Raw genomic sequence first — 26,718 nt, 5'->3', positions numbered from 1 at the left:
GCAAGAGCAGACTGGGTCCAGGCAGGGCCCTGCATGCTGAGCTCAGCCCAAATGTCAGCTCTGGGGGCACTCGCAGACTGCCCATGTGAATATCCCATACTACGATGTTTTGTGCCCATGGCTGAACATCCCAGGAGCCCTCATTGTCCTAATGAAGTTTCCTTTCTCCTGCAGGAGCTACAACGATAGCTGTTTCCTGGATGCTCCCCTCTACCCGGAATTAGCAGATGTCCAGTGGTATGGGCAGGAAAAAGCCAAGCCTGGGACTCTAGTGTGAACCCCTGACCTCAAGTGAATCACATCAATGCCATTCTGAGATCACCTCACTGCCTCTCATTTGCCTTACCCAGATGCACTGTCACCCAGCACCAGCTTCAACTCTAAGCACTTTTCTCACGACGCAATTCAAGACGACATTTGCAGAACACGGGCCTTGAGACATCCACCGCGACAGCACGTCCCTCCCACGCCCGCGGGGTAGCGGGCGCAGATGAGCAGCCGTCTTAGTAGTCAGTCGGCAATTTAGAAATTGATTTTCCTTTGATAGGGTGGAAGCCTTTCAAGGCTTACATCACATCTTACTATTCTGCGGCACGTAACAGCGGTAAGATTTCCATGACCTGCGATCTGAAGCCAACGGAGCATTAGTTCAAACGGGGGGTGGGGGAGAATAAAATGAGACAGAGGCTGAGAAATTGATATTATAGTCCTGAAAGTGCATCTGTTATGAAATAGTAAAATCCCGCCACTTAAAGGTATGTCAGAGTCTCACAATCAGACCTGCGCTGCCAAAGATCGCCACACCGATTTCAGCAGGATGAGTTTGCTCAGCAAGTCCTTGTGACAAGAACCTCTGGTTTAACTCAACGGCAGGCACGACCACCTCCGGTAAAACCGCATTTCCTCCTTCGCTTCGAGCCCACATACCTGCAAGTGAAATAACCCGAGGCGCTGGAGCCGCGCCGGAGCGCTGGGCCGGCGTCACGGCATCGCTGTCTACAATCTGCTGTTAACCTGGACAAACGAGGTTGACAGAGGCATTAGCTGAAGCAGAGGCGAGCGCTGCTGCTCCCAGCACCTCTGTGGGTGGTACCGGCTGCGCACCAGTCCACAAAGAGGTTGGGGTTGTGCTGGTAGATTTTTAGTACTCTGATGAAGATAAAAATTGCCAAAAAAACAAAAAAAAACCACTTTTCCACCAACAGATACAGCCGATAAATTCTAATCTATTTCTGCACAAAGCGTTCACGTGAAATCAAAGGGAAAGCACATCGCAATCTGACACGGTAAAGCTGCAGTAATGTGTCTGTTCCGCTCATTTTCCCTTCGTTAGCACCAGTGTAGCAAAGGGCTCGTCACCCGTGTACGGCTGCGTGGGAGAACCGGTCTGTCGGGAAGGGGAAAGGGTTGGACACCCAGCAGACCAGGAGAACCTTCCCAGTGCCAGGAGCGACCGCAAGAAAGAAGAAAAGCAACTAAACGAGGTGTTGGACGCGAGCGAGAGCCGCCGGCTGATACCAAAAGGAACCGTACGAGCGCGTCGTGGAAGGAGCTGCAAGTTTACACGTATTTTGAGCAATGCTTTATACACGTCAAGCCATGGAACTTTCAAAAAAAAAAGGCCTCAAAGACACTTTTGTAACGAACAAGTGCACAATCTGGGTGGATGTTGAAGCTGGCACGTCTAGGCTTCACTGCGGTGCTATGCTGTTTTTATTGCCACTAGATGGGGGGAGGCAGCCGGCTTCCCCCCGTTTGTGCGTGCAAACGATGATTTCCTATGGGAAAGGCATTAAAAGAAACGGCTGGAGGGGGTTACTTTGTGAAAAGCAGAAACTGAAGTTAGCTTTAGTTTAAGGAATAAAAAAGCGCGAGTGTGTGTGTGCGTGTGTGTGTTCCAAGAATAACAATAGCGTCTACCAGACAAAGTAGGGCGAAACGTTTAAAATGAAACACCGCGACTTGGGGGGGCTGCCACACCTTTTGGTATGAAGGTTGCTGGAAAACTGCATTCCAGGCTTTAAAAGAGAATGGGTTCTTGGTAACTGGGCTTGGAAAGAGCGTGGGGTTTCTAAAAACGTGGATGCAAGCGGCTCCTTGCGAACGCCTTCCTGCGGCGCACATGAGGAACGCTCGCTCGGGTTCTCCGCTCGCCTGCTGTGCTGCTCTCTGTTATCCCCGGTAAGACAGGACGGGGACGGTGACAGGCGACAAAAGCCCCTATTTGTCCAGGGAAATCCGTGGCAGAGCCAGGACGGAACCTCATGTTCACACATGAAGCATAAATGAATTATCCTTCTGGAAAAACAGAATGAAATGAAATAAAATAGCACATACTAATTTTTATCCTGCCAAGGGGTTTTTCCTGGGCCCGCCCGCAGGAGAACAAACCCCCTGACAGCGATTGCTGGAAGAACAGCCAGCAGTGAGATCGCACCCTTGATATGAACATGCAAAATGCTGATTTCACCATCTCTTTGCGCTTTGGGGTCTTTAATGTGGGAATTATTTCAAGCTCCTAATTGGATTTTTAGCTGGATGAGAGATAGTACCGATTAGTGACACTTCCTGATAAGATTCAGTAGCTAAAATGAAAGGATTAAACAAGGACCAAATTAAGCAGCAGCAAGTAATTTAGCCCACAGATTTTTAGGGGCTCTGAGCAACTGTCTGTCTTCTTTTTAATATCCCTGGTAAGTGGTTTGTTGTTTTTTTATCTGTGTACCTTCTTTTAATTAAAAAGAATTCAACAACAGCGGCACTATTAGGCCTCTGGGCACTACAGGAAGAAACATTAATTCCTCCAAGACCAGATCTGCAGTTTTGCAGCAAAGGTGAAAAGGTGGCAGCCCTGAAATTAGGGAAAGAACAACATTAAATAGAATATAACCACAAATAATTGGTTCGCCTGACTCGCAAACAGGCTGGAGTAGAGAAGAAGCTTTCTAGAAACGGATCGAGTTTTGCTTTGCGTTCTGCTTTTCTGTTTCGCAACCAAGGCACACGTGAGCAGCCAGTCTGGTAGTAAAGACAGATTAAGTAAAACAGGTTTTACTGTTTAGCTCAATTCAATTAAACACAAATGTACATAAAATGTTAATCATATGAGATTAACATATTTAAGTAGAAGGCGGAGGGGTATATACATAGCTATTATATACAAGCACTTGACTTACCAACTTAACCCCTCCTTGACTTTTTTATTTCCCAAGGCTCCATCTGCCATAGAAGCCACAACCGCGTTCTCAGCCGACACGTCTGGCGCTCCCTGGGTTCGGCAGGACCGGCGCACGGTCCCCGCGCCGGCACGCAGGGTTTATTTTTCAATGATATTATATGCAGTCGAGTGTGGAAAATGTTGAAACAGTCCTGATTTGTTTTCACTCTGTATTAGTTTTAGTTTCAGGCATAGCCGATCCCCATTCAGGTGCTATCAGATGACCAGTTACTGCTTAGTTAACTAGATGTAAAGTTTTACATATATATTAATGTCAATAGTTTTATTACAAGTTGTGTAAAATGGACTCTCTAGTTTAAAAAAAAGGAAAAAGAAGAAAAAAAATTAGGTCTCTTCTGAAATCGACTTTAGAGCATGGAAAATGATTTTACTGGATTCTGTTCAACTGTAATCAAGGAAAAAATATGTATGTTGTAGAAAAAGTTGCAGAATTAAAAAGAAAAAAGATCTGCTTTTAATTTATTCTTTTTGTATTAAGAATTTGTATAGTTACCTTTACATTTTGCAAAACGGTGTTGTCAACACTTCCTTATTAAAGCATTTTCAAAATGAAACCTTGCCGTGGTCTCTCGGGGAGGGCGCGTTGAGCACGTCGCCGCGAGATGCTGGGTCCAGATGTGCGCACAGCTGGGCAGGGTTTCCGGCAGGGACCCGCTCCTTTGCTGTCGGGCTGATGGCAGGAAAAGCTGTGTTTTCACCCCAAAAAGCCCGTCCTTTAGAGGCAAGAGGCCACCATGATCATCACCCACCATCACTACGGGGGGACAATCCCGTGCAGTAAATCCCCAGATGGGTTTGGGATGGGACAACATGGCAATGATGACATTTTTCAGGCATCCCCCCAGCTCTGGGACTTTGGCTCAGATTTATAGCCCTGGAGGCGCTGCAGGCACCTCTGCAAGCCCTGCAGCCCCCAAACCAGCTCCAACGCCTCGCGTCAGCCCTTAGAGGGGACCATGGTGTGTGCTGACCCCCGGGCTGCTCTCCTCCCCTGACAAATGAAGCCGTTTACACCTCGGGCAGGTTCATTCTTCAAGCAGGACGGGATTTATAATGGAGATCACACAGCGGGCAGCTGGACAACCCCCGGTGTCAGTCCAGGCTGGGGATGAAGGGATTGAGAGCAGCCCTGCCGAGAAGGACTTGGGGGTGCTGGTGGATGAGAGATCGGACATGAGCCGGCAATGTGCGCTTGCAGCCCAGAAGCCAATGGTGTCCTGGGCTGCATCACAAGGAGCGTGGGCAGCAGGTCAGGGAGGTGATTCTGCCCCTCTGCTCCGCTCTGGTGAGACCCCACCTGCAGTGCTGGTCCAGCTCTGGGGTCCTCAGCACAGGACACACATGGACCTGTTGGACAGGGGCCAGAGGAGCCACAGAAATGATCCGAGGCTGGAACAGCTCTGCTGGGAGGATAGGCTGAGAGAGTTGGGGTGTTCAGCTGGAGAAGAGAAGGCTCCTGGGAGACCTTATTGTGGCCTTTCAGTGTTTAAAAGGGGGTGATAAGAAAGATGGGGACAGACTTTTCAGCAGGGCCTGTTGCAATAGGCCAAGGGGTGATGGTTTTAAACTAAGAGGGAAGATTCAGGCTGGATGTGAGGAAGAATTTTTTTACACTGAGGGTGGTGAAACACTGTCCCAGGTTGCCCAGAGAGGTGGTGGATGAACCATCCCTGGAGACATCCCAGGCCAGGCTGGACGGGGCTCTGAGCAACCTGATCTGGGTGAAGATGTCCCTGCTCATGGCAGGGGTGGCACTGGATGAGCTTTGAAGGTCCCTTCCAACTCAAACTGTTCTCTATTCTATTCTAATTCTATTCTATTCTAATTCTATTCTAATTCTATTCTATTCTATTCTAATTCTATTCTATTCTAATTCTATTCTATTCTAATTCTATTCTATTCTAATTCTATTCTATTCTAATTCTATTCTATTCTAATTCTATTCTATTCTAATTCTATTCTATTCTAATTCTATTCTATTCTAATTCTATTCTAATTCTATTCTATTCTATTCTAATTCTATTCTATTCTAATTCTATTCTAATTCTATTCTATTCTAATTCTATTCTATTCTAATTCTATTCTATTCTAATTCTATTCTATTCTAATTCTATTCTAATTCTATTCTATTCTAATTCTATTCTATTCTAATTCTATTCTATTCTATTCTAATTCTATTCTATTCTAATTCTATTCTATTCTAATTCTATTCTAATTCTATTCTATTCTAATTCTATTCTAATTCTATTCTAATTCTATTCTATTCTAATTCTATTCTATTCTATTCTAATTCTATTCTATTCTATTTCTATTCTATTCTAATTCTATTCTATTCTATGAAACATAGAATTCTGGAGAAATATAAGTCAACCCCACGTAAGCTAAATCCCTTCAGCAGCACAGACAAACAGCAAACAAGGAATTAAACACATTTAGGTACCACTGGGCTCGATAACATGGACACAAGGCAGGTGCCACCGACTCAGAGAGCACCACCTCACACAGCCCCTTCCACCAGTAGGCTCAGGAGTGGGTGAGGGGCTTCAATAATCAACCAGGGGCATTAAAATCCAAAAACCACTCCAGACACGGCTGTGCTGGACGCAAAACTTCATCTTAAGGCGAGAATCTTTGGATTCAGCTGAATTATTTCTGCCTAATGTGAGAATTATCAGAAATAAACATCTGGAGAAGCCCAGAGGGAAAAAGTCTAAATTGCTCAAGTGTAATGTACCCTCCCCACAAAAGCTGTGGAGCAGCGACAGCTGCACCACACCCACTCGTCCCTAAACTAGACTCGGGTGGGTTTGGGATTTTTTTTGGCTAAAAGGCATTATTAACTATTTCATCATGGTCTGGTAGCTGCAATTTGGGGCCATCCAGCTGCAAAGATGATGAAAAGCAGCTGCCGTGTGTCCCCCCCGCGGCCCCCGAGGATGAAGCGGCTCTCACGTGCCGGACAGCTGGAAACTCTTACAGGGAGATGCCGTGAGAAAGTCCTGCTCTGCTCCTCGGTTCCCCGTGCAGCACCATTCCACGAATTGCAAAGGGATAAAGCTCTTCCGTCATGGGATTCGTTCAAGCGAGTGCGGCCGTATTTCAGGGGCTGTCGGCAAGGAGGCACATCGCTTAAATCACATCCTTTAAAACCCGAGCAGACTGAAACATTCCAATGCCAAATTCACATCCCGACAGGAGGCGCATCCCCACTCAGACATTAAAGGTGCCATTAAAACGCTCCTCGATAATTAGCTCTAAAGCAGGAGGGGAAAAAATACATAAGTCTATCTAATACTATTACAGATGCCCCAAGGAATCCAGTTCCCTCTCCAGCAGATGTTATGAAGCTCCTTAAACCATCCCCTGGCTACTCACTTGCTGCGCTTTCCAGGGAAATTATAGCTCTTCCAAACGAGGGACAATATTGTCCCTCAATTATTGAAAGAGTTCAAAACTAAGGTCAGAAACAGCTCAGGAAATCATCTGGGCGGGGAGAGGGATAAAGCTGTGGTGTGATAAATGTTTCCTGTTGTAATAATGCCTCCAATATCTGTATCAAGCACTGCAAAAACATCACCAGACACCACTAATGAAACTCTTCCGTGCTCTTGCCATCTGCCCAGCTTCTCCCCACAAATCCCCCTCTATTCCCCAAAGGCCTCTCCCGAGCTCTGATTAGGTCTCATCAGCCTCATTTTTATTACTTCTCAACTGTTTAAGCTCTTGACATTTTCTCTGGGGTCAGACACTCCAGACTGAAAAACTCCCATGGCCAAAGAGGCACTTGAGAACGCAGCGAAGCTCCAGAAGAACCTGAAGCTCCTCAAGAAGCTTCCAAACTCCCCATTGTAAATACCCACGCGAGATGATGACCAGTTCCCAGCTCCACATTTTCAGTCGAGGTGAGGACCACAAACAAAGCTCCAATATTTCACTGTTTGTGCAGAATTAGACGTCGGCGTTTCCATGAGTTTCTTCACCATTCCCAGTCAAGACGCGCAATGGTAACGATTTGCGGCTGCTAGAAATACTGTACGTGGTCATGGGAGGTCCTAATTATTTTCTCTGCAATGCCCAGCAGACCGAAATTTTCTCCAGATGTAGAAAAATGGGATTTGAAAGCCTCAAGAGCCATAAGATTACTTCCCCCAAGCCCAGAAGGTTTACATTAAACATGTCGTTACCAGAAAAAAAAGCCAAATCAGATGTATTCAAGATCAAAACCTCTTTGCACTGAGGCTGGTTGTATCTTTCAGTTGAGAAATATATAAACTTCTTTCTTTTTTTGCCCTTCTGATAAATACCACATGAAAGATTAGCCATGGAAGTCTTCATATTTACAGAAATAACCAAGATTCAGATTCAACAGCTTCTAATCAGCTCCCACATCAGTCTCCAATGGGAAAGCAGCCAAAAAGGCTCCAAACACACTTCTTGTGGGGCTAAGTCTCACCTAAAGCTCTAAGATATGGGAAACTGTTCAGTCTATACGGTTGCCTGAATAATAAAATGAAATAAAAGCAAGAGTCGTGTTCGTTGTCCCCTGGTCACTGTCGTGGTCATAACCTCTTAAAAAATACAAACCCAAACAAACCAACCTACTGCTGTATATTGGATGTGTTCAGTGTAAAGCACAGATTGAAACAGCAATCTAAATAAATGGCGCTTGTAGAAAGGAAGCTGTGCTGCTTTGCGCTTTTCGTAAAGCCCACCCCAGGGTCCTGTTGGTGTTAAAGCACAAACTCCAGCTCTTTGCTCCTCTCTGGGTCTTGGAGATGAAAATCTGAGCCATGCGGGGGAGCCTCACAGCGCGTTGTACTCCACACATTTCGACGGGTCTGTTGGGAAGTGCTTCTGGCAAATGGTCATGAGCCTCTTCAGCCCCTGGGAATTAACAAAACAAGGACAATTCTGTAATAAAACCGCAGCTGTCAAGCAAACTTAACAGCCTACAGCATTTTTAAGCTTCACAGGAATAACTCAAGACAAACAGCTGCTATTTTGGGGGTTGTGGGTTTTTTTTAGTTGCTTGTTTTTCCAGTTTTTATCAACCTTTCTGCTTGGAAAGTGTGGAGTTATTTCCAATATTAGAGGAGGCATAACTGAAAAGACCACAGATTCAGTCCCTCACGACAGTGAGGATCACAGTGATGCTTTAATCCCTTTTTGCCACTGGAGGAGAAAATAGCACTATGAACAAGAAAAGATACTGAAAAGAAACCTGAATATTAAAAGTAATTCTACAGAGCAAAAAGCGATTTACAACATCAAAACAGGCTTCACAGCTACGAGAAGAAAGGAACAATTACTCTGGAGGAGCGGTGTCAGCCTGGCCTGCACCGTGGAGGCAAATCGAACGAGTAACTGAGAAGAGCAGAATGTGGACTCTTCAGTTCCTTCGAGGCATCGACTGCCAAAAACCAACACCATGGAGACCCTATGATTATTTTCTTTCAAGTTATGCAGAAAAGTCTAACAAAGAAGGAAGAAAAGTGCAGTGGTGGTAGCATTATGTGGCAGTGACACTGTACTCCAGGATGGCAGAGTCGTGTCCCTGTCATTAGACACTCATTAGACGGTTCCTCGCTGAGGGAAAATGATTCAACAGAGGAGCTTTGGTCCCTTCGATCCAGGCAACTCTGGAAAACACGTCCTAGCACCATAACGAGTCCTTTGTGGGATGCTGCGATCCCAGGTCTGTTGTAAATCTGAAACACGTTTGCTTGATGTAAGTGCTGGGAGCACAGATAATAAATATTTCATGCTCCAGTTTGAATCAGACTAGTTAAACAAGACTTGGTGTTTAAGATCAATGTGAGAACACACATGTTTAAAGCCAAACTTTGTCTTGGTGCTTTGGTAAGTTGTGTAATTCAGAAGGACAGATATGAAATTCACAGTGAGAAGAAGAACACAAAGATTTCCTTGACTAACCCTAACCTAACCCTAACCCCAAGGCCCTAACCGTAACCCCAAAAGGGCAAACTGGGCCCTTCACATACGTCGTATCTTCCACAAGGTATGTTAAGAGAGATCAAGCGACACTACAGAGTAGAGATCTTTCTGCTCGAAGGGTGGTAAATGGACACAGTTGGCAAATTATCCACCAAAATTGGAGAAGCAGCATTGTGGCCATGCTGAGGCCAACAACAATCTTCCTTCAGAGTCTAAATCCTTCTTTTAACATAGAATAAAAACAAAGCTATTTAGTTTAACATAAGTTATTTCGTCCATTAATTATTTCATCCCTTAATTATTACACTAACAGGAGCCTGCCTCTGAAGATGCATAATCCACACGCCGGTTTTCACCTTGCAAAAGAACTGGTCGAATTGAATTTATTGGCTCTGTGTCTGGAGCTTCCTCTGACTTCACAATGATATTTTCTCCGTTAAAAACTATAGTTAAAGAGAAACTAAAGGTTATACGTGTAGCCACAGTACAAAGACACTCACGGTAGCTGGAGAAGTTGCATTTTGCAAGCCATCTGCAAGTGTCTGGATGGCAGAGCTCAGAGGGTGTGATCAATGGTGCAGAGCATGGTTGGAGGCCTGTAGTCAGTGGGGTTTCCCAGGGGTCAGTATTAGGTCCAGTCCTGTTCAACCTGTTCATCAATGACCTGGATGAAGAGACTGAGTGCACCCTCAGCAAGTTTCTTGATGATACAAACTGGGAGGAAGGGCTGACACACCAGAAGGCTGTGCTGCCATCCAGTGAGACCTGGACAGGCTGGAGTATTAGGCAGGGAAGGACCTAACAAGGTTTAACTAGGGCAAGTGTAGGGTCCTATACCTGGGGAATATCCCCAGGCACCATTACAGGTTGGGATGGACCTGCTGGAAAGCAGCTCTGCAGAGAAGGACTTGGGAGTTCTGGTCAACAACAGGTTGGCCATGAATCAACAGCGTGGCCTTGTGGCCAAGAAGGCCAATAGTACCTGAGGTGCATTCGGAAAAGTGTGACCAGCTGGTCCAGGGAGGTTGTTTCTCCCCCTCTACTCTGGCCTGATGAGGCCACATCTGGAGTTGTGTGTCCAGTTCTGGGCTCCCCACTTTAAGAAGGACAAGGAATTACTGGAGGGAGTCCAGCAGAAAGCCACAAAGATGATGAGGGGTCCGGAGCATCTTTTTTATGAGAAGAGACTGAGAGAGCTGGGTCTGTTCAGCTGGAGAACAGAAGCTGAGAGGGGATCTCATCAATGTTTATAAATATCTCAAGGGTGGGTGTCAAGAGGATGGACCAGACTCTTTTCAGTGGTGCCCAGCGATGGGATGAGGGGCAATGGGCACAGACTGAAGCACAGGAGGTTCCATCTGAATGTGAGGAGAAACTTCTTTACTTTGAGGTGCCAGAGCCTGGACCAGGCTGCCCAGAGAGGTTGTGGAGTCTCCTTCTCTGGAGACATTCAAACCCACCTGGACACATTCCTGTGTGATGTGCTCTGGTGAACCTGCTTTAGCAGGTGGGCTGGACTGGATGATCTCCAGAGGTTCCTCCCAACCGCAACTGTTCTGTGATTTTGTGAAATTCCATGCACGATGCTAGAACTATGAGTTAAGCAGCAAAGGAACTCAGAACAAAGTACGGCTTCACAGCTACTTTGGTGTTCATACAGCATCACAATAGTTAAGATACAGAAAAATCCACTAAACTCCACTCCTAGCCCAGCACTGAACTGCCTTCAGGTCCAGAATGAGCCACCTATTAAACGGCTGTTATGCTTGACCCAAATTAAGGCAATTGTCCATGTCTAGCATCTTTTTACCACATCACCTTTAACTATAAAACCATTCTTTCCCAAACATTTCCTAACTTCAAAAGGAAATTTGTTTGAAATTTGTTACCTGAATATATTTCCTCTGAGTTTCGTCGTTGAGAACATGGGCTACATGCTTGGAGAAAATCTTTTCACGACCAGTTCGAGCGTGGATGCCCACCATGGTGACACCGATAGGCCAGGGCGCGTTGCCAATGGCCATCTGAAGGTAAGCGTCATTCGCCTGGAGGAACACAGTGCTGGCACAATTAGCAGAACAGAAAGGGCATCAGAACACAGAGCATCTTGGCACTGCCAGATGCACCACGTGGGAAGGCATCAAAAGGGGAATTTCAGCATAATAGTGATGACTGAAAGAAAATAAAAGCCCCGAAACAAAAGCCCACTATCGTACATCCCACAATTTTAGTTCTAGAATCAAATGATTTGGATTAAACTTGCCTTAGGCCATATAGGTCTTTTTACATAACAAAAGCGAGTCTGCTTGACAAATTATCCCAACTCCTCACAAGAATAATAAGAAATACTAGAAATTTAAAGGCAAAACACATCTCAATTTCCTCTGCATACACAAGCTGCTTAAGCAAATGCAATTGGGAGTTGAGTTCCTCTTCTGAAAGCAGCAACAAACAAAACCCAGCACCGCCTTTGATCTTGTGTGCCAAAGTCCTCCCGCCTCCTTCAGTAAGCAAATTTTGTCCAAAAACCTTTTCATTAACTTACTTCAACCTCACCAGGTCGGCTTACGTGAGCATAGCCAAAGAAAGAGCCAGTGTCTCATAGACAATAACTCAGTTTGCTTCAATTAATTCCTAATTAATTAATCAACACCCTATTACTATAAATTCAATACCTTCATTTAACCTTACAATATCAGGTTTCCCATATAGGACTCCTCTGCAACTTAATATAGCCATCTCTGAGAAAAATTCTCTTTGTGTTTGCAAAGCTCTGAAGTTTCACCAACCTCAAAAGATCCTCTGAAAGGCTGTGGATCAAACGCTACCTGGAGCTTAACCTGTAATAGCCATTTTTCATTTTGTTTGAATATATGTTGTATTCCCAGCTAGTTATCTTCAAAATGCAAAATGTTGAAGTAATAAACTAAATCGATTAGAACCAGACAGCCTGAACATGCCAGAAGAATACAAACAAACTTACCTTCACATATTCTCTTTGCAACATGAATTTAATAATATCTGTTATTGATTCTTTGATGTCTGCAGGAAGTGTCTACAGGAGAAGGGAAAACAAAAAAACACGATATCTTTACTTCAGAACAGCAGCTCAGGAAAATCATCCTACTCAGTATTTATACAAAGTTTAGCACCTACCCGAGCTTGAGGACTTCAACAAAGGAAAACATCTTTGTTATTTAGATGAAGGATCTGAAGCGAGAGGTTAGAATCATAGAATGCACTGAGTTGGAAGGGACCCACAAGTGAAGGGACCCAACTCCTGTCCCTACACAGGACAACCCCACAGTTCACACCACGTGTCTGAGGGTGTTGTTCAGTCTCTTCTTGAACACTGTCAGGCTTGGGGCCGTGACACCTCCCTGGGGAGCCTGTTCCAGTGTCCAGCACCCCCTGGGTGAAGAACCTTCTCCTAATGTCCAACCTAAACCTCCCCTGGCACATCTTCCTGCCATTCCCTCGGGTTCTGTCATCGACCACCAGAGAGAAGAGCTCAGCGCCTGCCCCTCCTCCTCCCTTGTGATGAAGCTGTAGCCACCATGAGGTCTCCCTTCAATCTCCTCTTCTCCAGGCTGAACAAACTGAGTGACTTTAGCTGCTCCTCATACAGCTTCACCTCCAAACCCTTCACCAACTTCATAGCCTCTTCTGGACACTCTCTAGCAGCTTTTTATCTCTTTTATGGTGTGGCGCCCAGACCCGCACACAGTGCCCCAGGTGAGGTGGCACCAGCGCAGAGCAGAGCAGGACCAACACCCCCGTCACCCAGCTGGTTAAGTGGCTACACCTCGCACTGGCAGCAAAGCGCAAAATACAATCCCAATTCTCTATCATGTTTGCAACCCAGAGAACAGGTGTTGCGTAAAGCAACACCTGGAGAAGCAGTGGGCAGAATAGAAAGGTCAGAGCTGGGAGTCCCAGGCTCTAGACACAGAAACTCTGACCAACTCAGTTCTTCTTTAGCGAAGGCAAAATTACCTCAGGAGAGGGCACGAACCATGGGGTACTTTGAAAGCAGAAGCTAAAATAAGTCGTACAGGGTAGTGACATTGAAAAGCGATTCACCCTTTTCCGAAGTTTTCTGAAGAGCGGCCTCAGGTACGACTCCGTCTGCTTTTGCGTGGCGCTGTTCAGCTTCCCCTGCACCCCCCGCTTCACGTAGTCTTCTCTGGCATTCAGCTCCTTCGCCCAAACTCCAAGAAGAAACTGCAGGAGGAACAAGCACACTGATGTCATGGTGCCATCTAGTGACACTTGCGGAAAGCAGATGGGAACATTGGTTTAACTCTCCTCAAAAATGAGGGTTTTGGAGAAATCTGAATTAAAAAGGCAAGAAGCTTCTTTTGGAGGGATATGAACAACCCTCCTATCATAAAAACATGTGAGGGAGGGAGGGAGGAGTGTGTATAAAAAGGCATGTACAAGGGAACAACAGTGTCAGTATCAGTGCTGGGAGGAGGAAGGGTACGTAAAAGACCCGAAATCTCAGTAGAATGCTCATGCTTCAGGATAACTTTTGAGAAGGCGCCTAAGGAACAGTAAAGATCAGAGTGAAAATTCAACCCACCAGACAGCAAACATGTCAAATGTTCCTTCTGTCCACCTGGAAAACAATTTTTGAGCTTTGTCTGGCTGCCCAGCTCCAACTATTATATTAAAATGTCAATGTATCTGATACACACAAACGAAAGCTTCAACTCTTGCTGTGGCTTCTGATTATCACAACAGTTACACAGGGACCATCTGACCCAAACGAGAGTAAATAGAGGCTTTTTGCCAGGAAACAATTTTCTACCATCCACTCGAACCCATTTCCTCAGCAAAGCCACTGGACTTCCTTTAAAATTCTCTTATTTCACATAACAGGACCGGGTGAAGTTTCATTTCGGCTTGCACTGATCCTAGGGAAGGGAGGCAGGGACTCCTCAGAAGTTTTTAATGCCACAGTAGTACATGGAAGCAAATACATACAACTGCCTCAATCATCATACTATATTTATTTTGTTTGGAAAAGTAGGGCCAGATTTTGAAGAACGCTGCTCTCCCAACAGCTCTTCTCCAGGTCTAACAGAAGTCACTATTGAGATTAAGGCTGTGGAGTGCCAAGGATCTCTTAAAAACCCGCATCTTATGCATAATGTGCGAGGTTTTCTCTCCAAGCAGCTGAAACCCTCCCTTTTTTTCACAAAATGTATCTGCATAATAGTAAAAAATGACATAGCTACAGAATATTTCACCTACTAGAGTTTATTACCTTCAAGAACTTTGTTATGATGTCCATATCATAGTGATCATCACCCCGTCCTAAGGATTCTCCCAAAGCCTAGAACAGGAGAAAAAAGGCAATGATTTCTACATTGTTCAGAGGTTTGTCGGCACCAACACAGCAGAGCACAATTCACTGCACCATTAACTGTAATAAACGGAATAAAACAGCTATAGATGCGACTGAGATTCATTAATCTATTAAAAACATTTAAGTCAAAAAGCCAATAGGATTATTTCTGACAAGTCAATGCAACAGGAATTTTACATTCACTAACTACTAAATTATTAGCATAATTAGCAGCTGTCTCACAGGAGTGTATTAAGGGGAACTGTGGGTGTGCTGCATTTTTGAGATCCCCAAAGCCATCAATTAACCTAATTATTTTGTTAAGCTATTTCAATTCTTCAATGTACTGCGGCTTTTTACCATTTCATTGAATTGTAACTGTGAAATTCAGGGAACAACTCCAAAAACTCCCAAACAAACTAAAAAAACCCCAAACCAGTATACTCCAATACTTGAGCTTTCTGCCAAAACCTCAAAACTGTTAATACAGCATTTTTAGAAACATCTTCCGGTAGATATAGATGCACTGATAATGTTTCCATTGTCCTCACATTACCAAAGTGAGTCTGGTTAAAAAAGATCTCCCAGATTTAGAACCAAATTCAGTAGAAGCCTTTATGCTCAAGGGAGTGCAGTTTAAGTAGCATAAAATTAAGATTACAGTGTTTACAAACCTTTCAGAAAAGGATTATTTCCATGGCAACTGCCCCAAAATGGGACTATTTTGAAAACTAACTAACAGACTGGTAATTGCAGCCCCATTACAACTGCTATCCATTCTGGTACTGCAGGTATTTTATACCACAACCCCTGATACGCTAAGAAAAAAGCCAAAGACTATCTCCTTATAATAATGTTCTCATTTGAGCTTTCAGTTATAAATCAGATTATTTCATAAACACACTTTTGGAAGGATGAGATGAAGAATAACTTCTGCAAAGAGTTTTGAAGATGAAGGGTGAAAGTCTTCAGGTCTAGTTAATGAGCTTTTCAAAACATTATCCTGAAACACCAGGTGCTGAATGCATTTCATGGCACTCAGTCTCCACTCACACAAATACCGTGGTTTTCTTTCAGAACACAGTAGTCATCTGCAATGAACTTTCTGGGACACACTGTCACTGTATTTCTTGTATTTTCTGCGATCTGCCTACTTCTGACTTCCACTTCTTTGTCCTGGGTGTTTTTATATCAAACAATCTGTGTTGTCTATTTTTCAGAGTCTGGTACTAAGCCCATTACCCTCTCAAATACTCATTGAAAGGCTTTAGAAATTATGACCAGGTGCTATATTCTTATTAAAATCCACTTCCAAAACCCCCTGCAGAGGGGATCCTAAGTGGATCAACTTTCCTTGCAGGTAACTCCTATCCCTTTTTTCATGAGGTGTTGTACAAAGATCACTTGAGTTTTCACATGTCCATTGTAGGCACTCAAGGCTTAGAAACCTGAATTTCCTAACAGGATACTTCAGAATGCCAAAGTCACAGTCACACACAGTATCACAGTATGTTTGGGATTGGAAGGGACCTCAAAAGATCATCCAGTCCAATCCCCCTGCTGGAGCAGGAACGCCTAGGTGAGGTCGCACAGGAACATGTCCAGGTAGGTTCTGAATGTCTCCAGAGAAGGAGACTCCACAGCCTCCCTGTGCAGCCTGTTCCAGTGTCTGTCACCCTCACTGAGAAGAAGTTTTTTCTCAAATTTAAGTGGAACCTCTTGTGTTCCAGCTTGATCCCATTACCCCTTGTCCTATCATTGTTTGCCACCGAGAAGAGCCTGGCTCCATCCTCGTGGCACTCACCCTTTATATATTTATAAACATTAATAAGGTCACCCCTCAGTCTCCTCTTCTCCAAGCTAAAGAGCCCCAGCTCTCTCAGCCTTTCCTCACATGGGAGATGCTCCACTCCCTTAATCATCTTTGTTGCCCTGCGCTGGACTCTCTCCAGCAGTTCCCTGTCCTTCTGGAACTGAGGGGCCCAGAACTGGACACAATATTCCAGACGTGGTCTCCCCAGGGCAGAGTAGAGGGGAAGGAGAACCTCTCTTGATCTACTAACCACCCCCCTTGTAACACACCCCAGGATGCCATTGGCCTTCCTGGCCACAAGGGCCCAGTGCTGGCTCATGATCATCCTGTTGTCCACCAGGACCCCCAGGTCCCTTTCCTCTACACTGCTCTCTAATATGTAATTTCCCAACCTATACTGGAACCTGGGGTTGTTCCTGCACAGATGCAGGACTCTACACTTTCCCTTGTTAAATTTCATTAGGTTATTCCCCGCCCAACTCTCCAGCCTGTCCAGATCTCGCTGGATGGCAGCACAGCCTTCTGGCGTGTCAGCCACTCCTCCCAGCTTAGTGTCATCAGCAAACTTGCTGTGCACTCTATTCCCTCGTCTAAATCGTTAATGAATATATTGAATAATACTGGCCCCAGTACTGACCCCTGAGGCACTCCACTAGATGCTGGCCTCCAACTAGACTCCACACCATTGACTACCACTCTCTGGCTTCTCTCCTTAAGCCAGTTTGCAACCCACCTCACTACTCTATTGTCTAGACCACACCTCCTCAACTTAGCTGTGAGGATGCTGTGGGAGACTGTGTCAAAGGCTTTACTGAAGTCAGATGATGTTGAAAACAAGCTAACTTTGTCTAAACAATCCTGAAGCTTTCTCACAATAATATAGTACGTCTAAAAATCCTTAATTAAAATCTACCCATCACGTACTTCTAGTTCTTCAATAGTAGTGTTCTCTTCATGGACTTTCAAGTCATTCTGTGAGTCATCGTCTCCTGCTTCTTGGCCGCCTACAATTTCATTCAGATACTGCTGGTCAATCTTATCCAAAGCAGCCTTCAGGTCATTTCTCAGGCCCTGGAAAAGACAAGAAATGACTGATTTGAAAAGAAACACCCTCAAATAAATAAAGGCAGTTCAGTACTGTCACTGTGAGCATCCAACTTCTGTTTATGAAAAGCCCCATTCTGTAAAAACATGCATAAGGGTTTAGCTTTGTTGTCTGAATTTGAACTGAATTCAAAGGACGGTTTCTGGATTGCTTCAGCACTTCACAAGAATCAGGTGCATGAACTTCTGCAATGTTCAGATCTATGAAAAAGACTTTTTACCACATTTTCACCAGAAAAGCATGGAGGACAATCAATGATTAGGAGTTTTGTCAAGATATTTTCTCCAAGCAATGTGCTGAACCACCTCCAATCAGAAAACAGACCATAGCCACCATCAGCTTTACAAATCATCACATCTGCCCTAAAAAAAGCTGTAAATAAGGTAAAAAACACTCCTTCAGTAATATCACATAAAACATTTACGTCTTCCCCCTATTATCAATTATTTAAACATTCTAAAATATTTTATACCAATTGTTTAAAATCCCCTACTGTAGAATAGGTGATAAACAAAGAAAGATTACATACATGATTTCAAAGTGATGCTATAGTTAAGAGCTGCTTTTAAACAGAACAAGAAACTCAGCTTAGTCACAGTTTGAGGACCTGCATTTTTATCTTGAGACAAAATATAAAGCTCCATAAAGGAGTGTGACATTTCTTACCCTAAGATAAATTCAGCCACTTCACTGGGAATACACAGGCACAGTTATTTCCCCTCTTCATCATACGTGACTGTCTGGAGCATTTCTATTAATCATTTAGCAGTCTAGCAATGTCTGAACCACAAAGTGGTTACCGTGACTATCCACATTCTAAGCAACACACAGCAACAGGAGTGACTGGAACACATAACACAAAAATCCAGCATAAACCTATTTATGAGCTCACTATTTCCTAATACTCCTGCCACTGTCATCCATGTCCCTGCAAGGGAAGCTTTTATTAGCAGATTTTTTTTTCAAGCCTTTAGATCTGTTTCTTTTCATTAAGACTTGAACATGAACAGACTTTTCTGTGCAGCCCCAGCAAAGACATTTCAAACAACTCACTTTGCTACAAATTAGGGCTGAAAATCCAAATTGTCACTCTCTTAGCCGGGCTGCAAATTTGGTTGACAGCCAACACAAAACAAAGCCCGGTTGCGTCTCCTCACTTAACTGATCAATTCTTAAGAGGAATTAATCAGTTAATTATGATATACCTTATAGTATTTTTTTAATGGATAGCTCCTTTAAAGGGAAGAAAGGAGAAAAAGAAGATTGCCTAAGATGTTATAGCTCTGGAATTGAGGGATTTGAAGAAAACATCTACATACCAGAAAGACAGGATGCAATCCTCCTCTTACTTACCTTCTCAGAAATGCATATAATCACAAACACAGGCTAGTTTTAACAGTAAATGACTCTTCTCTGCTGGTTAAAAAGCAGGTAACAACCCAAGCTGGGGTATTTCTGCCACCTGGAGATTCCTTTTTCAACTGAAACAGGCCTAAGGTTGAACTATCAGGCATAAGGAATTGTAATTGTGGACAAAACAATGACATTTAACGTAACTTCTCAGGCAATAAATTGCTCTGTACTGCCCCTCCCTCCTGAAAATTAACAGTTACTAAAACTGATTTTCTGTAACTCTTAGAGAATTCCTCACTGGTTATCCCACTATAAATAAGTAACTAATAGCCAGCCAGTCTTACCTTGTTCACTTCAGGCGCAAGAATTTCGATCTTCCTCAGCCGTTGAAATGCATCATAATCTGTTTCTCCAAACAGTCGGATTGGCTCACCCCTTTCTCGTAACCTCCTGATAACCTGAAAAGAATCAAAGCATTCCCTTGCGCAAACTTGTAAAAGGAAGCAAAATAAAATCCAGAATGACAGATTTATTTACTTTGCTTAGAATAACAAGCTGAGCTGGACTGGAGAGGAAATGGCAATATTTTAAGTAGTGGAAAAATGTTCCAGACGCTTTACAATCTAAATATAAGATTCCCATGGTATTTCAGTGAAAGGTCATTCCAAATATTACCAATCTAAATTTTGCGTAAAACTCTAAGCGGCTTGGTGTATCCTGACTTCTTCCTGCTCTGACTTGTTTAAACAAAGACACAAAAATCATCCCTCTGGCAGAGCTTCAAAACTGTTTTGAAAATCACTAAGGAAATCTCACTTACCTACTTGTCTAGGGCAACAGAAATACTCTCCCTAACCTGGCTGCAGGTTGTCCCAGCACATCTGCAAGACTCACGTGCTGAAAACTCTCATCCTTAAGCATTTGGCAAATATTAATTCCTACAATCTAATAGGATAATAACTTTAGATAAAACAGAGGTGTAATATCCCCCCTCAGCTGATTTGCAGAGTCACAGCCAAAAACAGAACTTAATTCTCCTGATTCCTTATCTCACGCATTGCTTCTAAATCTCTTTATACTGTTATTCATCTAGCGTGTGAAGCAATAGGCGTATAGATCTATGAATCACCATGCAATACTTTTGTGATCAAGAGAAGGGTTTGCACTTCCTTTCATGCCACCACTCTGTTATATCAATAGACAGGTTGGACAACAAGAAAATATATGAATCGAGGCATTAATTTGTTTCTTCAAGTATCTTGCTGTATGTTGGCAAGCATTTGACTTGCAAATATGTCACAAAATGAAGGGTGGATAGAGAGCGGCAACACCTCAACCTCGACCAAAACACGCACCCAAGTAGATCAATAGCAGCAAGACATCGCACGTCACGCAGGACACACAGACCAAACCTCAAACCAAACATGAAACCAACAGCCTGTCATATACTCCTGTGAAAAATAGCAAGTATCTTGCAAAATGAAGGGGATGTGTGGCATCCTCAGATGATCTCAGCTGTAAATTTCAGTATTTCCAAAATCAGAAATTATTCTGTACTTCTGAGCTTCCTGCTTCTCTTCTGCTTTGGGGTATAGATCTGTTTGTGCACTCACATTCACACAGGTATTTTTATCCTTAGAAAGGACAAAGAACACACCAGCTGTTCTGGCTTCAGGACCTTTTCTTCTAGAAATCAAGGTGAACTTCTAAAACTTAAGTTTCTAAATTTGGGTTCAGACCAATGAGCTACAAAGAAAAGACACTGGGAGAAAAATCTTGGAAAAAAACAGCATGCCCTCTTCAGTACTATCAAAGGATAATACTGATATTCAGGGTACTGTTTTAGAAGTGATCTGAAAGAGCTGTAAATTGTCATAGTGCATCTGTGCAAACCCATATAACAACAGGCTCTATCCATCTCTACCTCCCTGTGCACTCAACTGGACAGCAGATCCTTAGTGAGTGAAGATGATCATTGTTGACTGTAACAATGGAGGCTTATTATTTTATACAAACTGCCATAAAATGTACACTTGACTAGAAAAAGCGGCCCTACCAAGAAATTTCAGGTGCATTTGCTGTAAACTCAAGTAATCTGTTGATGGTGACTGATTTTACCTCCTGCCTGGAAAGGGTCATCGGTAACTTTTCTTCTGCCAGTTCCAGTTCCAGCACTGGATTTGAAGAAGTCAGCGGTTGCTCCTCCTCTTCTTGCTGCTGTACCTACATTCCACAGACACAGTTACTAATGTGCTGATGGAAATAAACCCATATATTGATAGCAATGTAAAGATAGAGAACTCTGGAACACGGACTTTAATGTGACCATAGAAACCTTTAGTTTCATAGTTTCTATTGTCAATAATTGAATTTCACAGAATATCAATATTTAACTAACACTTCTGCAAGTTGCAGGAATCACAGAATCATGGAATACAATCATAGATTAATCTGGGTTGGAAGGAACCTTCAAAGCTCATCCAGTGCCACCCATGCCATGAGCAGGGACATCTTTACCCAGATCAGGTTGCTCAGAGCCCCGTCCAGCCTGGCCTGGGATGTCTCCAGGGATGGGGCATCCACCACCTCTCTAGGCAACCTGGGCCAGGGTTTTATCATCCTCATGGTACAAAATTTCTTCCTCATGTCCAGCCCAAACCCCTTGCCCCATCGCAAGAGGCCCTGCTAAAAAGTCTGTCCCCATCAGCAAATGCAAAGGACAACTGCTGAAATTGGGCAATCACTTTAGCAGGAAGATGCCAAAAATAGCAAATCCACCCTCTGTCTGTTGATTCCTGCCCTCTCCTCCTTACCCATACAAAAGCGTTTGCATTGCTATGATTCAAATACAAAATCCCCTGGCAAACATAAAGAAATGGACTCTTCCCAGCCCACTTAGTGTGACCTCTTCACCCAGCTCACCAGGTGTAGCACATGCACAGGCACAAGGGCAGAAATGAAATCCCAAGGGCAGGGAGAGAGTGGGGCTGCTATTTTGGTGGCACTTTCAGCTTAAAATACTTACTACCTCCAGCTTCAGTGAGCTGAGTACAATTACCAGTGATCCACGGTTTCTACCGGGTTTTGAGAGGTGTTGTTGAAGGTAACACATCTTTCTATCAAGCTTGCCACAGTTTCTTGTGGGTTAAAATAAAAAGGTACCTACAACTCCTCACAGGGAGGGGAACCTCATTAACAGCTCCTCTTAATCTAAAAGAAGGCTCCCGAATCAAACAGAGCTTTCCTTTATTAATCAATATTTTAATAAGGCAAAACAACTCTTTGATCAAAGTAACTTCGAGACAGCAGTCATGTAACTACAGTTTCCTTTAGAAGCCCAAATTTGACACTTCTGACAGCACGAGCAGATTGCTACAGGCAACATTCCTACAATAAGGAAAAACTTCCAGTACTTACATCTTGTTTTTACTTAGATTCCTTATTAGAATTTATTTCCTTTCCATTCTTGCTAAAAGGGAAATGCTCCACTTAATCCTACAGCACCCCCTCGCATTCTCCATGAGCAGGCATTGTCATGTCCAGTCTGTATTCTGGCTGGTCAGTTTGATGAATATACAGATTTTATAAAGAAGCTTTTCTATTCTTTCAGGCCAATGTGCCAGTCTTGCCCTCCCATGTCACTATGACTCCAAATGGGTGTCAGGACCCACCCCTGTGGCTCCAGCTACACGATTCAGCCACATATCTACATTCAGTGCTGTATTAGCACACACATAGAAATCAACTCTACGATCACAAGTGTTTGAAACAAGCACGGGAAAGACAATCAAATCAACATTTAACATGTAAAGGGAAGGGAAAAATAAAACTTCCATCAATGCAGGAAAGGGGGAATTGACAAGGGACAGAAAATATGGAAGAACTGTGTAAATATACATATAAAGAAATACACTCCCATGGCAGAAGGATACGTACAAATTTTAACTTACAAACATTCTTGAAATCATAAAGAGACAGCAGCATTGGGGGAAAAGATTTGATCCGTTCTGTCAGCTGGACTCCACAAGTTACAAGTGATATCTTTACCACAGTTATTTTTGTTTCAGTGCTTTATTGTTCAAGCAAATCAAATTATTACAACTGATTAAATCTAAGCAAAGCAAAAAAGCACCTGAATTTAAAAAGAAATCAGTCTGTATTCTAAATCTTATGAATGCAGCAAAGGCCAAATGCAGAAATCTGGGAGGCTCTAAAAAGGCACTAAATTTAATGAAGCAACTTATTTTAAAACCATTTTCAGGGTTACATCACAAACCAAAACTGGTGCTGCAGCAGCACAGATGAACCCATTTTAATCACCACATGAGGTTCTGAAGAATTCAAGCCAATGCTCAAAAAGCATCGCGTAGTCATTTCCACTTGTAAAAGCGACTGGATTCACAGAATGCTTTCTCATGACTGTATGCTGTGCATTCTGAGAATCGTTTTGGTATCGATGTTCAAATATTCCACAAACAGATCAAGGTTTCAGAATAAGTCACTGACTGGGTAAAGTTCAACTGAAAACAAAGCTCCTATTTGTGCCCAGTAACACCAAACGCAATTACGAGCCTCTGTCGACCCCGCGGGAGCACGTCCCCCCTCGCAAACACGTACGATCAGGCAGGCAGGCAGGCAGACACACACGCTTGTAAAACAAAACAACATTCTTTCCATTTCCATAAACTATTGCCCTGACACCATTTCCAGGCAGATAAAGCCTTCCAGATCACTCATTTGTTGCAAAATGCACTCAAGGTTACCAATTGTTTTCTCATAATTTGCCAGCAAGAAGATAAATGCTGTTGTTGCACTCTTCCAATGCTGGACGGTTGATGGCCAAAGCCAAAATAAAATATATACAGTATGAAACTTGGTAGATCTTTTTAATATGTGCCCATGCTATACTGATTTCTTTTGGGACATTTTGAGCAGATCGTGAAAATCATCTGAATGGATAAAATTATCCAAATGTATCCATTTTTTTCCCAATAATGGGTGGGGGAAGGTGGCTACATCAGACCCAGTGTTCATGCCTAACAGCACAACTTAAAAAGAAAGAAAGGAAGACAAGCTTTGATCCCAAGCCACTTCATGCTTTCCACAAAAAAATAAATAAAATAAATAAAAGCCAAACCATAACACAAACTTAAGTAGCTGTATATCATGCATATCTGTTCCTGCATTGAAAATGGGTTTGGAAACTCATACCTCTCCAGGTGGCTTCTCACTTACAGGCTAATGTATCACATTAACAGATTGAACAAAGAACAACAATAATCAGTAACAACATTTATACTGTTGATAATAAAATTTAGACTTCAAAGCAAACATATAAATTCCTGGAAGAATAATTACCATACCTTGTAGCCGCATCTCTGAAAGTAGGCCTCCTCTTCTTTTTTAGCTAACTCGCTGCGTTTGAAATATTTCTTATTTCCCTAAAAGAGAGGAGAACTGTTAACAGTTCACAGCTTCATGTACTTGGGCAAAAATGGTTCCAACTTCCTTACTTGATACAGCGAATTCAGCTACATCCTTTCAGAGAGGTGACTACATTGTCATGTAAAGGGAACTAGTTGGAAGCACCTCTGGAAATGAGCAGCACAGAGTGATTTTGCAGCCCCTTTGCACAAGCAGGCATCAAAGTACAATGTGTTCACCAGAGCTTAGGAAAAAAATGTCCTTTGTCCCATAAGGCCACAGTCCTTTGTCCCATAAGGCCACAGTACTCGTTAGTGTAAAGCTTCACTTCAGATATGCATGACAAGGCCTGGGTTGGAGCACAGTAAAGTTGTTTAAATAAACAGTATAAAAAATGTCATTTTACACTAAGTCAAGGAGATGGAAAAAATCACCTTTGTAGAGAGTGTTTTGTAAACTTGCTTAGCACATTCAATGTAGAAACATGTTCAAAAAGATCTTCCAGACACACAACAGCTGGTAACAGTGGTCACCCCAAAGTATTTCTTTTTATTAATATGAACTATCAACTTCTTTCTCAATACTTTGCCTGCCTGATCTACAACAGCCTCTGATCACAGCTCCTGACTTCAGCCACAACCAAAACTCAGACACCCACACAAGTGCCCTGCTCTCCCGGGGGTGTTTTTAAGCTCATGAAGGAAAGGGATCTGCACAGGGGGAGGGGATTCACTCAGGGAGAAGGGATCCGCACGGGGGGAAATGATCTGCATGGGGGGAAATGATCCGCACGGGGAGAAATGATCCGCACGGGGAGAAATGATCCGCACGGGGAGAAATGATCCGCACGGGGAGAAATGATCCGCACGGGGGGAAATGATCCGCACGGGGGGAAATGATCTGCACGGGGGGAAGGGATCTGCACAGGAGGAAATGATCTGCATGGGGGGAAAATGATCTGCACTGGGGGAAATGATCTGCACGGGGGGAAATGATCTGCACGGGAGGAAATGATCTGCACCGGGAGGAAATGATCTGCACGGGGGGAAATGATCTGCACGGGGGGAAATGATCTGCACGGGGGGGAAGGGATCTGCACGGGGGGGAAGGGATCTGCACGGGGGGAAATGATCTGCACGGGGGGAAATGATCTGCACGGGGGGAAGGGATCCCCACAATGGGAAGGGATCCCCACAATGGGAAGGGATCCCCACAATGGGAAGGGATCCACACAGCATTCACCAAAGGTAGTTCGGGTTTTCCTCATCTCTCAGTGCCCAAAATAACCACCTAAACCAGCTCCCAAAGGCAGAGACACACGGCGAGGCCCTGAGGCCCAGCTGCGCCCCATCCCCTGAGCGTCCAGCCCCAAACTCCTCCCGGCTCCTCCCGTGACCCCCTCCCGGGCCAACCTGGCTCCTCTTCCCCAAACCCCCTCCCGGGTCTCTCCTGACCCTCCCAAACCTCATGCCGAGCCGCTCCCAGCCCCTCCCAAGGCCGCTCTGACACCCTCACCCCGGCCCAGGCCGCTTCACCTCCTCTTCCTGGCCCCATCCCGGGCCGCTCCCCGCTCACCCCGCCCCGAGCCTCCCCCTCAGGCCTTTCCCCTCACACCGGGCGGCTCCTGGGCCCGTCCCGCCCGCCCTCACCCCCACCAGCTCCTTCTCCTCCAGCTGCTGCCGCTTCCGGCTGATCTCCCGCTTCAGGATGTCCATGGCGGACCGACTGCCGCCGCCGGAAGTGCTGCAGTAAAAACAAGAACGTCACTTCCGGGAGACCCCTCGCCGAGAACCGGGACGCGGCCCCCCCTCAACGCCCACAGCGCCCCCTGGTGGGTGGGAGGAGCGCCGGGGGGTGGTGGGTGCACAGGGGCAGCTGCGAGGCTGCAGTGGCCTGGCCGAAAACGGTCATGGAATCATAGGACAGTTTGTGTTGAAGGGACCTTCAAAGCTCATCCAGTGCCACCCCTGCCATGAGCAGGGACATCTTCACCCAGATCAGGTTGCTCAGAGCCCCGTCCAGCCTGGCCTGGGGTGTCTCCAGGGATGGTTCATCCACCACCTCTCTGGGCAACCTGGGACAGTGTTTCACCACCCTCAGTGTAAAACATTCCGTCCTTGTGTCTAACTTGAATCTCTCCTCTTTTAGTTTAAAAACCATTACCCCTTGTCCTGTCAAGGATCTGGGAGTGTTGATCATGAACATTATTAATGTTTATAAAGATATAAAGGGTGAGTGCCACGAGGATGGAGCCAGGCTCTTCTCGGTGGCAAACAATGATAGGACAAGGGGTAATGAGATCAAGCTGGAACACAAGAGGTTCCACTTAAATTTGAGAAGGAACCTCTTCTCAGTGAGGGTGACAGACACTGGAACAGGCTGCCCAGGGGGATTGTGGAGTCTCCTTCTCTGGAGACATTCAAAACTCACCTGGACATGTTCCTGTGCAACCTCACCTAGGCGTTCCTGCTCCGGCA

The 26,718-nt window shown here is 44.4% G+C and overlaps 1 protein-coding gene across 2 annotated transcripts; it reads right to left on the bottom strand.

Moving 5' to 3' along the window:
* Positions 1 to 5,842: 5,842 nt before the first annotated feature.
* Positions 5,843 to 25,982, bottom strand: PRPF18 (pre-mRNA processing factor 18). Of its 2 annotated transcripts, none has more exons than XR_013922773.1 (10): positions 25,891 to 25,982; positions 24,181 to 24,258; positions 19,162 to 19,275; positions 17,284 to 17,430; positions 14,466 to 14,534; positions 13,277 to 13,417; positions 12,177 to 12,248; positions 11,083 to 11,238; positions 7,099 to 8,122; positions 5,843 to 6,344 (listed from the first exon to the last, which is right to left on the bottom strand). XR_013922773.1 is itself a non-coding variant. In XM_080352676.1 (10 exons), exons 1-10 carry the CDS (start codon positions 25,954 to 25,956, stop codon positions 8,042 to 8,044), a joined length of 1,029 nt encoding a protein of 342 aa, XP_080208802.1. In that variant the 5' UTR covers positions 25,957 to 25,982; the 3' UTR covers positions 6,832 to 8,041. The 2 variants fall into 2 exon arrangements, 1 of the variants encoding a protein (XP_080208802.1); XM_080352676.1 differs by lacking the exon at positions 5,843 to 6,344 and adding an exon at positions 20,936 to 21,040 and having other exon boundaries at positions 6,832 to 8,122.
* Positions 25,983 to 26,718: the final 736 nt, after the last annotated feature.

Source organism: Nesoenas mayeri (assembly GCF_963082525.1).
Source record: "Nesoenas mayeri genome assembly, chromosome: 1".
NCBI lineage: Eukaryota > Metazoa > Chordata > Aves > Columbiformes > Columbidae > Nesoenas > Nesoenas mayeri.
The sequence above is the reverse complement of the archived record's forward strand: the minus strand, read 5'-3'. Positions and strand labels throughout refer to the sequence as shown.

What these genes read in the sequence shown, in the direction of transcription:
- PRPF18 (XM_080352676.1), bottom strand. Translation starts at nt 25,956, where the DNA reads ATGGACATCCTGAAGCGGGAGATCAGCCGGAAGCGGCAGCAGCTGGAG. An exon ending in TCATAACAAAGTTCTTGAAG is followed by an intron (nt 13,418 to 14,465) that starts GTAATAAACTCT and finishes TTCCTCCTGCAG; the next exon opens with TTTCTTCTTGGAGTTTGGGC. An exon ending in TGCAAAGAGAATATGTGAAG is followed by an intron (nt 11,239 to 12,176) that starts GTAAGTTTGTTT and finishes GTGTTCCTCCAG; the next exon opens with GCGAATGACGCTTACCTTCA.